General features: G+C 35.7%; 2 protein-coding genes across 7 annotated transcripts in view; both read left to right on the forward strand.

Moving 5' to 3' along the window:
* The window catches only part of LOC101660555 (60S ribosomal protein L29-like), a 4,848-nt gene extending 4,221 nt beyond the window's left edge, over window positions 1-627 (forward strand). The window contains exon 2 of the mRNA XM_045293921.1: window positions 143-627. Coding sequence (XP_045149856.1) covers window positions 143-627 — 485 coding nt within the window. The remainder of the gene's footprint in view (window positions 1-142) is intronic.
* A 12,185-nt stretch (window positions 628-12,812) lies between these two features.
* NFAT5 (nuclear factor of activated T cells 5) overlaps window positions 12,813-14,013 on the forward strand; it is a 72,124-nt gene continuing 70,923 nt past the window's right edge. For 2 of the 6 annotated variants that reach the window (XM_045293817.1, XM_045293816.1), the window contains exon 1: window positions 12,835-12,918. In XM_045293817.1, the coding sequence (XP_045149752.1) occupies window positions 12,861-12,918 (58 nt within the window). In that variant the 5' untranslated portion in view covers window positions 12,835-12,860. Of the gene's footprint in view, window positions 12,919-14,013 lie in introns of all 6 variants that reach the window. The other 4 variants (XM_004704579.2, XM_030886558.2, XM_004704580.2 and 1 more) reach the window with 4 other exon arrangements.

Below are 14,013 nucleotides of genomic sequence, written 5' to 3' on the forward strand. Positions count from 1 at the left end.
ACACAGGCTGGTGTGCTTCCATGTGGGCTTTGTTGCTTCTGAGCTAGATGGCTGCTTGTTTACCTTCAAGTCTCTAAAACCCCAGATGTCCTCTCTCTCTCTTCCGGTCCCTGGCGCTCAGGGAGCTGAGGCGTCGGTGCAGACATAGCCAAGTCCAAGAACCACACCACGCACAACCAATCCCGGAAATGGCACAGAAACGGCATCAAAAAACCCTGGTCACAACGATATGAATCTCTTAAGGGGGTGGACCCCATGTTCCTGAGGAACTTGCTCTTCGCCAAGAAGCACAACAAGAAGGGCCTGAAGAAAATGCAGGCCAACAACCCCAAGGCTGCAGCTGCTCACACTGAGGCCATCAAGGATCTTGTGAAGCCCACAGAGGTCAAGACCAAGATCCCAATGGGTTTCAACCGCAATCTCAGCTGCCTGGCCTACATTGCCCACCCCAAGCTTGGCAAGCGGGCTCGGGCACGTGTTGCCAAGGGTCTGAGGCTCTGCCGGCCCAAGGCCAAGGCACAAAGCAAGGCTGATGCTCCAGCCAAGGCTGTGACTCCAGCAAAAGCTCCCAAAGGCGCCCCGGCCCCAGCTGAAGCTCCCAAAGGCACTCAGGCTCCCACAAAGTAGAGTTCTCTGTGTGAGGGTGAAAGGGACTTGTGTGAGCCTTGAGCTGCTGCCTGCATGGCGCTGGTGTCTTATTGTGCTGTTCGTTGTACAAATAAACCCAGGCGGCACTGTAAAAAACAAAACAAAACAAAAAAATCCCAGACGTATAGCCCATAATCTTTAACATTAAGTGTAGGTATCTGCTTTTACAGCACACCAGGATCATCCTAGCATCTCCCCCCACTCACCCTCCGCAGTATCACCTACATTCAGAGACACTAGTTTACAGTGATAAAATATTTATCATAAGTAGCATTGAGCAAATAACTGTTCATTATTATTGCATCTTCAGAATTATACATAGAAATATATAATTTCATTGAATGAAGAAATCTGAAGTTCCATCATTGCCCTGATGAGTATGGAACTTACAGGAGTTGGGATCACAGGATGCATATTTTTATAAAGCTATGGAAATCTTGAATAAGAGCCATTATTTTAAAGCATGAAATTTAGCCCAGTCAAGACTAACTTGACTTTATTACCTTTTTAAATATTTTTAAATGTATTTATTCATTAAAATTTTTGTTTTGTTGAGAATATACACAGCAAAATGTAGATCAAAAAGTTTCTATGTGTACTATTTAGTGACATCGATTATATTCTTGACGTTCTGCAACCATTCACACCCTTATTTTCTGAGCTGTTTCAACTTTGTTAACATAAACTCAATGTCCCTTAAGTTCCTCTCTAATCTTTGAGTTTCTGTTGTCATCTTGCTCCCATGAAAATAATGCTTAGAATAATGCTCAATGCTGACCTTTTCTTCAGGGGATTTATTTGGTTCATTTCAGGATTCATCTACTCTCTGTAACTCCAAAAAGTCTGGGGAAAATTGTCGATGTGGTGCTCTGTTTTGCATTCCTCCGTTTTGATCAGGATAATCTTTGTAGAATCTTTAATCAAAATGTTCAATAGTTGTAGCCGGCACAATTCACTTCTGGTCTCATCACAAAGGAGCCAGTTGTTTATAGAGGCAATTAGCTACACATACATCTCCTCCACTACTTCCAGAGTGTCCTCTTCATTTTTGTTTCAGGTGAGTAGAAACCATTTGTTGGGCCTTTGAAGTCCACTTGCAAACTTTTAAGATCAGAAGTACTATGCAGTGAAATAGGTACAACAAAAGCACTAAGCACATTACTAGGCCAATTACCTGGGATATTTCTAAACCTCCAAAACAAGTAACTAAATCCCATGAGGTATTTGTACATAAGCAGCTTCAGCAGCTACTTTTTGTTGTTACTGTTGTGTAAATATATCTATCACATGACTTTTGCAAATTCAACTGTTTTACACATATTTTGCTTAATGTCAACAATTGCATTGATTAGCTATGCAATTGTCTCATTACTCTTAATACTCTCTTCCCTCCACTCTCCACCCTTGAGTTGGAGCCTTGGTAGTGTAGTGGTCATGTCTTGGCCTGCCATCTGCATGGTTGTCATTTCATAACCACTGGCAGCTCTGTGGGAGAAAGACTGGGCTTACCACTCCTGTAAACAGTTAAAGTCTTGGAAAATCACAAGGGGTCACTATGAGTCAGCGTTGACTTGATGGCAGTGAGTGAAATCTACCTTTGGGTAACTACTGGTAAACTTTGGTCTCTAAACATTTGCCTTTCCTTGTCTTATATAATTGAGGTTATACTATATTTGCCTTTTATTATTGATTTACTTTGCTCAGTATATTGTCTTCAAGCTGCATCCATACTGTAGTGTATATCAGACTTCATTTCTCCTACTGGCTGAGTCATACTCCAAAGTTCCATATTTTGTTTATCCATTCATTTCATGATGAGCATTTAGGTTGTTTCCAACTTTTGGTTACTGTGAATAATGCTGCAATGAACATTGGTGTACAAATCTTCTTGAACTTCTGCTTTCTCTTCAGAATGGAATTGGTAGACTGTGATTGTATGGTTATACTGTGGGTTAAGCATCAGGCTAACAACAAGGTTGACAGTTCAAACCCACCAGCTGCTCTGGAAGAAAAGGCTGAAAAAGAAAAAGAAAGGAAGATAAGGCTGTCTGTTCCCATAAAGATTTATAGTCTCAGGAAACCCTGTGGAGCAATTCTTCTATGTCCTATAGGTTTGAGATGAGTCAGAATTGACAGGGAAGTTTTATTAGTTGTATTTTTAAGGAAACTCCACATTGTTTACCACAATGTCTGGACTATATAGCGTTCTCATCAGTAATGGATATCTCGGTATTGCAATTTTCTCGTATCTCCCCCTGAAGTGTTTAGGCAGGAAAAGATGAGAATAGCAGTCAAAAGCTGAACCATCTTCTGTAGATAACCTAAGTTTACCCTTTTTTTTTTAACCTAAGTTTTTCAACCTTGATAAAGTTTCCTATCAAAAATGGTAGCTTTAGAGAAAGATGAGGCCTTCTAACTCTCACAAAGAGTTACAGTCTTGGAAACCTACAGGAGTAGTTCTACCCTATCTTATAGGTTGCTATGAGTAGGAATGGACTCGGTCCCAGAGAGAGAAATAGTAAATAAAGTACTATATAAAAATGACTGCTTAGTTAATTTTTTATACTCCATATTGATAAATTTATATGAATAATTTCAACTCTGACACGTGGGGTCACCAAGAGTTGTAATTAATTCAATGACTACTAGTGGTTAGTTATTTTAAAATATATGGAATACCAGATTGTTTTAGGGAAACTAGTAAAATATAATATGGAAAGAGTGATAAGAGTAAGTATAAGTGTGCAATAGCAGTCTAGTAAATAAAACTTAGAAAACTTTGTTAAGAGTATCACCTGCTAGTTATTCTTGGACTTCATAATCTTTTAGAAACCAAATATCCAAAAGACCTGCAGCCAGTACATTTTTTCCAGTGGAGATGCCAAGTATGATGACTGTCAAGCCTGATGTTGTTTTTAACAGAATGAATGCTGGCACAATGTAGCATTATGTTAGCACAAAAGAAGGTGCCAGGCACTCTGTTTTAGAATGTTTACTAGGAAACCATTGCCTTGGGATTCACCAACATATTGCGATAGTTAAGAGAAGGTGGGAAAATGGCTTTTTAACTCTTTCAGGTGCTTAGATTAATTTCATATTTAGAGTAAAATAATTGAATTTTTAAAAAATTTTTTTTAAATAATTGAATTTTAAGGTAAAACATAGAACATAAATTTGACATTTTGACCACTTAAAATTTTTTGTTTATTTTGAATTGGGTGACAGTTTACAGAGCAGTTTTATGTTCAATGATTCTTACATATTGTTTCACCTCATTATTGCAATCTCCTTAATAAAACATCACCCTATGCTGTTTTTTTCTCACTGATTATTTACTCCATTCCTGCTCCTTTCCTAACCTTTCTGAAAATTTTCCTTAGGTCAATGTTGATCCCTTGTTCTCCAATTATCTTAAGATATGTACATCTATATAGTATTATTATTTTCCTTCTAGACTTCTTTTATTGTTTGGCTGAAAAATTGACCCAAAATGGCAAGTTCAGTTCCAAACCCAAAGGGTGACCATAATCTAAGAGGTTTTACCAGACTTTATCTGACCAGCATGCCTCGTGTCCATGATTTTGAGTTTTGTTTCCCATCTTTTTCAGAGCAATTGGTAGTGGTATCTAAGCACCATTTAGTTCTGGTCTCGAGGTAATGGAAACTGATATTCAAGTGATCTCTTATCTCTTAGCCCATAGTCCTAATTGTTTCTATGTGTGTTTGATTTTCATGATTCTTTATTCCTCCAGTCAGGGAGAGATCAATAGTTGTACTTTAGTTGGCTGCTTATGAGTTTTTAAGACCCTTGTTTGCTCACCAAAGTAGTAGGTAGACTTTGTGGGCTATGTAACACCAATTGGCCCTGGTGTCTCCTGAGACAATGCCCTGAGTCCCCAAGACTAGTGACTTACTACGTCAAGGTACCTGGTTATATCCCAGAAGTTTTTATAACTTTGTTTCCTGTATGCTCTACCACATTCATAAATATAGTTGCAGCAAAGATAAATACACATATATAAATGTATACTGTTAAACCTATATATACACATCAAACCTATATATATATATATACATATAAGTATACTCCCACTCAAACTACATGTCTATCCACACAGTTCCTTGAAGATCAGTATCTTACTACCTTATATACTACCATCCTTCCACCCAAATTCTTGAGATCTCCATTTAAGGTAGTTCTGTAACTATTGTAATTCCCTCTTTTTACTTTTTGATTGTCTTCATTATAATGTGGTAACTTTGGTTCTCTTTTGTGAGTCTTCTAGGTTTGTTTTACTTTGGATACTCACTGCTATCAAGATGATGCAGACTCCTAGTGACCCCATACGATAGGGTAGAACTGCCCTGTGAGTTTCCAAGAGTATAACATTTCACAGGAGTAGAAAGCCCCGTCTTTCTTTTATTGAGTGGCTGGTAGTTTCAAACTGCAGACCTTGCGTATCTCATCCCAGTGTGTAACTACTAAGCCACCCTGTATCTATATATCTCAATTAACTTTTGTTTGACCTTGCCCTGTATGTTAATCTTAGGTGGTTGTCTTTTGTTGTTCTCTGTCTGAAGAACTTCCTTTAATGTTTTTTTTTGTAAGATTGGTTTGGTTTTTGCAAATTTATTTAAATTCTGTGTGCCTGGAAATATCCTAATTTTAGTGCTGTTTGAGGGACAATTTTGCTGGGTATATGATCCTTGATTGGCAATTTTACTTTTCATTCAGAGTTTCATATATGTTCCATTGTCATCTTGCTTTCCTGGTTTCTGCAAGAAATCAGGCTTAGTCTTAGTGATTGTCCTTTGTAGGTAACTTTGTACCTTCTATTTAATTTTTGACTACTAACAATTTTCCTAGGTTCTTAGTTGGTGCATTCCACATTCCAATTACTTTTTTTTGTTTTGTTTTTTTGTTGACATTCCAATTATTAATGAATGTTTGCAGCTCCTGCTTCTCATTTTGAGTTGTTCCCCATTAGCAAATGAAGGTCCCCAAAGCTTTACTCCATCCACATCATAAGTTCAACTCTGTTTTGAGGAGGTAGATCTTCCCCAGTCATATTTTGAGTGCCTCCAAGCTGAGAGCCTCATCTTTCCTCACTATATCAGTGTTCCATGGCTATTCATAAGGTTTTCAGTGGCTAATATGTCAGAAGTGGCCCACCTGTTCTTCCTTTCTAATCTGTTTTATTTTGTGAGCTCCACTGAATCCTGTCCACCCTGCATGGCTGCTGGTTTTTGAAATATGGTTGGCATAGCTTCTAGTATCATAGCAAACACTCAAGGCACCAAAGTATGACAAACTGATAGACGTGATAGATGACTGTTTAAACTTGTTTCTTTTTTTAAAAAAAAAATCATTTTAAACTTGCTTTTTATTGTCTCACTTGTTTAAAAAAAAATCACGTTTTTAACGTTTTTCTCTAGTACACAAGCCTCACATTCTTAGGATTTTCATAAGAGAATATGAGAAAGTATAAAGAATTTTGCATAGTGCCTTCCCTTCTTCACCTCTACATATCAATAAATGTTAACTAATAATAATAGTAATAATATTAATTGTTGTTATACTTTTGCTAAGAGAAAAGAGCACAGAAAGCGTGTCTTTTCGCAGATATTTTGTTTTTTTGTTTCTATATTTTATTTTATTTATTTATTTTAATCAATTTATTGGGGCTCATGGAATTCATCACAATACATAGATCAATTGTGTAGAGCACATCTATACATTTGTTGCCCTCATCATTCCCAAAATTCCCAGATATTTTGGTTTATCTCCTTTGTCTCAGCTCAGGAAAACAGGGATTATGAGCATTTGAAGTCTTTTTATCTTTTCTTGAGACTGAACAATAATAGCATAAATCATTAGAGCATAAGATTAGGGCAATCAGTAGAGTATCCTATTTGGAAGAAAACATTAAGCTCCACTTTTAAATTACAAATTTTGCTCGTCTCTCTCACTGTCCTGTGTCCTCAGAATAGAATTTCTGTCTACTTTGAGCTTGATGTAGTAAACTTCTTCCACCCCCTTAAAACCAGCATAGAATAATAATACAGGACTGAATTAGCCTGGAATTATGAGTGACATAAATGGGTCAATTAAGATTTACAGAATGACCAAGCAAACAAGCTAACCTGTCAGTCGATTTCTACATTCTTCACCTTCTTAACCAACAATGGGAAGCATTAATTTGCTTTTAGTTATCTAAAAATGGTGACTTCATGTCTCCATTTCCTGCTTCCCTGTAATTGCCGTAGTCTTCTTGCTGTTGTACCAACATAAGATAGCTCTTCATATTCAGAGCCTGCTCCACTTTCTGCCTAATTTTTTATACTTATAGTGACAATTTATATTAGTTGAGTTTATTATATGTCACTTGCCTTAGTTCTACCACATGGATACTTAAGCATTACACTTATGTTGAGATTTGGCTAAAATTTATAATAAACCACTGAGTTGATTAAATATTATGTTACAGTCAAATTATTAGTAACATTAATAAGGAAAAAAAAAATCAGTCACCCCAGTCGATGCAAGACTGAGAAAAATCTTACAGTAGGAAAGAAAAGCCACTTCTAGATTTCGTTTTCTAGATTTAAGAGTGAGCACTTGTAACCACTACATAAAAGCAGTTATACCTAATATTAATTTTTAATGAATTTTATTTTATTTTAGATATTCCAGTCTGTCATGATCTGTGATAAATTATGATGTATATATATCTCACTTTTACGTGTGTACCACTAGCAACTTCATAATTTTTCAAATTGTTGATATAGAATAAGATGAAGAATAGGAAAGAACTTGAGCAAGTGGTGCTGATAAATACCACCTTTTAGGCTGAACCTATAAATTTTGGAGTGCTGTTGCATAAGGCATTTATTTCATTAAATCAGTATTTCTTTATCTTCTTCACAAGAACTTTTTATAATTTACATCACATATATTACTGAATTTAGGATAACTATGCCTGTAACATTTTTCCAGTCCTTCAGTAGAAGAGTCGTTTTTTTGTTGTTTTTTTTAATCTCCCTCCCTCCCGGGCTCACTCCTAGAAGAGCCTTAAGAGCAAAAATTAGATTACTTTGTCTTCAGCTTGACCCTCTTTATAATTTCACTTTTCTGAAAGCTATGTGAAGAGATATGTTTGTCCATGAAGTTGATCAGGAACAATGAAAAAGACCTTTCTTGTTCTTGTGAAATTCTTCCTTGTGCTTGTTGTTTCTTTCTCTCCAACTTCCTTGCACCTTTCTAAACAGCTTTTTTGTTGTGTAATTTACATTGCATAAAGTTTGCCTGTTTAAAGTGTGCAATTCAGTGGCAGATGGTATATATATATTTACAGACTTGTTTGACCATCACGGTAATCTAGAATGTTTTCATTACCCTCAAAGTAGATCCTGTACTTCTTTTAGTAAAATCTAGACGTGGTTTTCATTTTGTTTTCTAAGAAAATCTTTTCTCCTGAAGCTGCCTTCCCATTCCCTTTTTTCATGTTTGGTATTTATAAACCTTTAATTTCATTCCCCCCTCATCTGAACCATTTAAAAGATAACAAGAAATAGGTATAATGACCCAATATAACACTTAAGACTATCTGTAGCTTTCTTGAATTTAAAGTATTTAAACTCTTTTTTTTTTAGCTTTATGTTTTATTATTATTAAATGCTTTTACTGGGGGCTCTTACCTCTTTTTTTTTAAAATCATTTTATTGGGGGCTCATATAACTCATCACAATCCATATATGCATCAATTGTGTAAAGCACATTTGTACATTTGTTACCCTCATCATTCTCAAAACATTTGCCCCTGGCATCAGCACCTCATTTTCCCCCCTCCCTTTCCATTCCCCACTCCCTCATGAACCCTTGATAATTTATAAATTCTTATTTTGTCATATCTTATACTGTCCGACATCTCCCTTCACCCACTTTTCTGTTGTCCATCCCCCAGAGAGGAGGTTGTATGTAGATCCTTGAAATCAGTTTCCCCTTTCCACCCCACCCTCCCTCCACCTTCCTGGTATCGACACTCTCAGCACTGGTCCTGAAGGGATCATCTGTCCTGGATTCCCTGTGTTCCCAGTTCTTGTCTGTACCAGTGTACATCCTCTGGTCTAGCCAGATTTGTAAGGTACAATTGGGATCATGATAGTAGGGTGGGTGAAGGAAGGATTTAGGAACTAGAGGAAAGTTGTATGTTTCATCCTTGCTACACTGCACCCTGACTGGCTCATCTCTTCCCCACGACCCTTCTGTAATGTGATGTCCAGTTGCCTGCAGATGGGCTTTGGGTCCCCACTTGGCACTCCTCTTCATCCTCAATGCTATGATTTTTGTTCTTTGATGCCTGATACCTGATCCCTTTGACACCTCGTGGTCACACAAACTGGTGTGCTTCTTCCATGTGGGCTTTGTTGCTTCTGAGTTAGATGGCTGCTTGTTTACCTTCAAGCCTTTAAGACCCCAGACGCTTTATCTTTTGGTAGCTGGTCACCATCAGCTTTCTTTTTTTTTTTTTACCATCAGCTTTCTTCACCAAATTTGCTTATGTACCCATTTGGCTTCAGCAATCATTATCGGGGAAGTAAGCACACTGATAGGAATTTAAACTCTTTTTAAGGAGTTCTGGTGGCATAGTGGTTACACGTTGGGCTTGATCTGCAGCTCAGTAGTTCAAAACCATGAGTGGCTCCAGGGCTTTCAACTCTGGTAAAGTTACTGTCTAGCATTCAGCTCAGAGGAGGATTTGGTACAACTTTATTTGGCCATCCATCCTCTGTTCATCCCAACACCAGCAGCCACTGCTGCTGTCATGTCATGTCATGTCAATTTTACATAATGTTCTTTTTCAGGATTTTTTTTCATTGCCTAATAGGGACTGTAAAAGTAGATTGAGTTCAGAACTAAATGCCAATAGTAGTGTAATTTATAGTAGCATGGAATGGTAACATAGTTTCTATTACTTTTAATCTTTGTTTGGTGATAAGGCTGGAACATTGCTGAAAACAATAGAAATCCATTGTTTCACAGTCAGAGTCCCCAAATCTGTAATAACAATATTGGTGTGTTGGTCCCAGCTGTAGTCTGATATAACAATTTCTGCATTTAGTCACTTTCCTATGTGGGTGAAGGGCAACAACAGACAGTGTAAGATACGAAATAACAATAATGATAATAATATATAATTGATCAAGGATTCACAAGGGTGGAAGGTTGGGGGAGGGAGGTGAAAAAAGAGCTGATACCAAGGGCCGAAGTAGAAATAAAATGTTTTGGAAATGATGACACTAATTACTTTCTTAGAGTTGCATAACCATTCTTAATCCTTTTCTCATCAGTTTTCCTCCCCCATTATACAATGTAATTTTCTTAACATTGTTTCTATACTACTAAAACAGACACAACTTTATACCGATTTTTATTAAAGGTGGTAGTGTTTCAGTCCACCGTAGGCTTTAAATTTTTTGTTAAATTGATAGATTTTAATAATTGAAGACATAGAGAAACAATTTTGGCCAGTGAAGCACACTTATTGATTGGACTGTTGCGAGGATACACTTTTTTCCTCTTTGATATAAATATATTTTGATAGACCAATTTATCTTATCATGCAAACCTTTTATTTTCTAATCTATTCAAAACAATAATAACAAAAACTGTTGCATATGCTTCTTTATGTGTTGGGAACTCTTCAACATGAATTGAGGAAAATAATTGTGTTAAAATGAATAGTTGGTGATATGACATTTGTATTTTAATTAGATTATACATAACACCCTACCCCACTTCAAACAGAATTTTTGTTTGAAACATGGAAGTAATTTATTTTAAGTTTTTATTACCTTCTTAAGCTGAAATTTTTCACTTGGTATAATGTACAGATAATGGATTTTCCAAAATCATTTGAAGATGAAAAAAGTTCAAGTGTTAGGTCATAAGGCTTTTCAAAATAAACTTTTGCGTTGTTTCTGTACTGTAAATGAGACATTTAGGAGGACAACTTCTAATTTTAGCTTTCCTTTAGTGGCATTCTTTTCTATCCTTGTCCACATCAAAATTAGTATACATACTTCAGTGATTAATTAGAAGAATGAAAGTAGTTTTGAATTTAGTAATCTACTAGCTGAAAGTATTGCCTATTGCCAAGAATAAAATGTTAAATATGTTTTTAATCACACCTGCAGATAGGTAACAATGTTTAGTTATTAGAATATTGGTATTTTTGGAGTACTAGACAAATTCCTTAAGCTCTGTTTCTTGGTTCTTTTTGAAAATGCCGATATATACTTCCAACTGCTTGTTTGCTATTCTTTCCAATACCAATTGTACATTCTTTAGAGGCTATCTTGAAATTATTTCTGTTCAAAATCCATCAATAATAATTGGAAAATTTAGGTAGTAGATATAAATGGAATTTTATGGGCAATTAAAGTATTACAAAACAAAGGGAAGGTATTTTTTATATTAGATCAGCGGTTCTCAACCTGTGGTCGTGACCCCTTTGGGGGTTGAATGACCCTTTCACAGGGGTCACCCAATTCATAACAGTAGCAAAATTGAAGTTATGAGTAGCATTGAAAATAATTTTATGGTTGGGGGTTACTACAACATGAGGAACTGTATCAAAGGGTTGTGGCATTAGGAAGGTTGAGAATCACTGCATTAGATAGAAAGGTAATCATAATCTCGTAGTTGTTTGTGCTATCTGATGTAAGAGGATCCTATACCTTTGCCTTTCCAAGCTTGGAAATGCCTTAGAAAGTAAGAAGTATCTCCTTGAACCATGACATTTCATTTTAGCTTCTTTAGGTGAGAAAAACATTACGGTAGTATTGCATTAAAATATTTGTAAAAGGGTGCATGGTTAAAGAGCAAGAAAATAATTTAAAGCTGATATACTGTAGTATAGCCAATCTCCTATGTAATGGATGGTAAATTGTAGGCTTATTATTTCAGAGAAAGATATTGGGCCACTTTATGTTATTTGACATTTCTTTTATTCTTTCTACTTTTGTCTAGTTTTAAAAATAACTATCTTAGAATTGTGATTAAATATTTTAAACATGAGTAAATCTAAGGAAAAATAAATGCTAATAACTCTTTACAGCATTAATTATATGGAGTTACTTTAAAAATTGTGAATTAAGTGAAAATTTACAAAGCATCAGCTTTATATTCAACAACCCATATACACTTTGTTTCAACTCATCCATTGCTGTCCTTCTGTATACCATAACTAACATGCTACTTTCTCCCTGTGTCTCTACTTCTATTCCTAACCCTCTAAACTTTGTCCTTGGTTAAATGCTCCCCTTTAATCTTAAATGGTTGATTATTTTTACCACAAGGGTGGGTTCATTGCTAGGCATTGACTAGAGGGCCATGCTTTGGGGGATCCTCTCAAAGGATTTTGAGGTTTTGTTCACAACTTTCTCCTACTCTCTCTAGGTTCTTCTCATGGGGTCCTTTTCAGAGCAATTAATAGTGAAAGCTGGGGGCCATCTAGTTGTTCTGGTTTCAAGATTCTGGAGACTGATGTTTATGTGGCCTAATTTTAAAAAATTATTCTCTTATTTTAATCTGTCTTTTTACCTCTGGACAGAGAGATAGATACTAATGGTTGCACCTTAGATAGCTGCTCATGACACTAGTTGCTGCTTACCCAAGTAGGTTGTAGAACTATAACTTTGTGAACTGTTATTTATACCTATAGACCTTGGTAACCCAGGTAATCATCCTGATAGCCTGGATCCATTGACTCATTTCCTGAAGGTCTTAGGTTATGTCTAAGAAATGTTCATAGGTACACTCGCTGGGTAGTAGATTACTCATTGGACTGCTAACAGAAAGGTCAGCAGCTTAAACCTACCAGCCACTCTGTGGAACAAAGACTGGCTCCCATAAAGATTTACAGCCTTGTAGACCCACAGAGGCAGTTCTCTTCTGTCCTGTAGGGTCATTATGAGTTGGAATTTATTTGATGGCAATAAACTGTTATAAGAAATTGTTATATTTTGTTTGTATGCACCACCACATTCATAGATACTTGCAGCAGAGATAAAGAAAAGATGTATATCTGATATTTTGTGCATATACTGATATTCTTAAATTTTTTTCTCCCCTCTCAACAGAATCTGTCTATGATCTTCTCCCAAAGGAGTTACAGTTACCTCCACCTAGAGAAACATCAGTAGCATCCATGAGTCAGACAAGTGGTGGTGAGGCGGGTTCGCCTCCTCCGGCTGTAGTTGCTGCTGGTATGCATTTTACCTTACTTTATTAAAGAAAACTAGGTTATTATCTGACCAACATGAACAGTGCTGGCAAAGTTTATCCAAAAGAGTGTGATTTGAGGGTTTGGGGGAGGTTGTAAAATATATACTTTTAACATTAAAATTTTACAATACACTTTTCTTGATATAATTATTATTTCTTAAAATTTCACATTGGCACAGACAAGAACCCTCTCCTAGAATGGACCTTGTGTTCAAATAGGGGAACCCGTGTTAAATTGCTTTTGTTGGCTACACATAAAAAGGTTAAATACCATGCTATATATAGAAAATCATATCTGAGTCTCTATTTTGTCATTTTTTTAAACTTACTTAAATGGAAAAATATTTCATTTTTTATTATCTAAAAAAGGACTCAAATACTCTAACCTGTTTGTTTGTACCATGTTACTGTAGTATTTTCTTGCTATTTAAATATGTACACTTACATTCTTATTTAAAGTTTGGTTGAAATAATGGAAAATTAAAATACAATCTTTGTGTAAAAAGGTTTTCTAATTCCAATGCAAAGTAATATTTGAAATTTATACTGTATTTTTTTACTTGACTCTCAGATCATACACTTTATATAAAATTTGTTGAAATTTAAATTTTGAATTAAAATAAAAGATTGATAGACAAGCTAATAGGAAAGAGTCTTGATTAGTGATAAATTAGTATGAATATTTTCTTTGCATAATATTAGTTTGCCCAAGTGTTAATTTTTTTTAACTGGGTTTATAGGCTGCTAAGTGTGTTTTATAAAAAGAAATAAAATTAAATATATTCTTAAGTTGTATGTGCCCTAATTAAAGGTTTCTGCCAAGTATGATACCTCTTATCATTTAAAATGGTACTTGAAGTCCATAGAAGCATTGCTTTCAGTAAATTATTTTGTGTAATAAAGAAAACAGTGAAAATTGTGATTCAAATGAGAATATTGGTACTATGGCAGAACTTGTGATTTGGGATTTTTTTGGCGGGGGAGTATACATTGATCCATGTACAATTAACTGTGTGTACAATCTCTCTCTTGAACTGTGCGTACAAGTAGTACCGTACACAGTTTTCCAGATTGAG

Source organism: Echinops telfairi, unplaced genomic scaffold, assembly GCF_000313985.2.
Source record: "Echinops telfairi isolate 266 unplaced genomic scaffold, ASM31398v2 ScPeMD7_2291;HRSCAF=2852, whole genome shotgun sequence".
In the NCBI taxonomy this organism is placed as follows: Eukaryota; Metazoa; Chordata; class Mammalia; order Afrosoricida; family Tenrecidae; genus Echinops; species Echinops telfairi.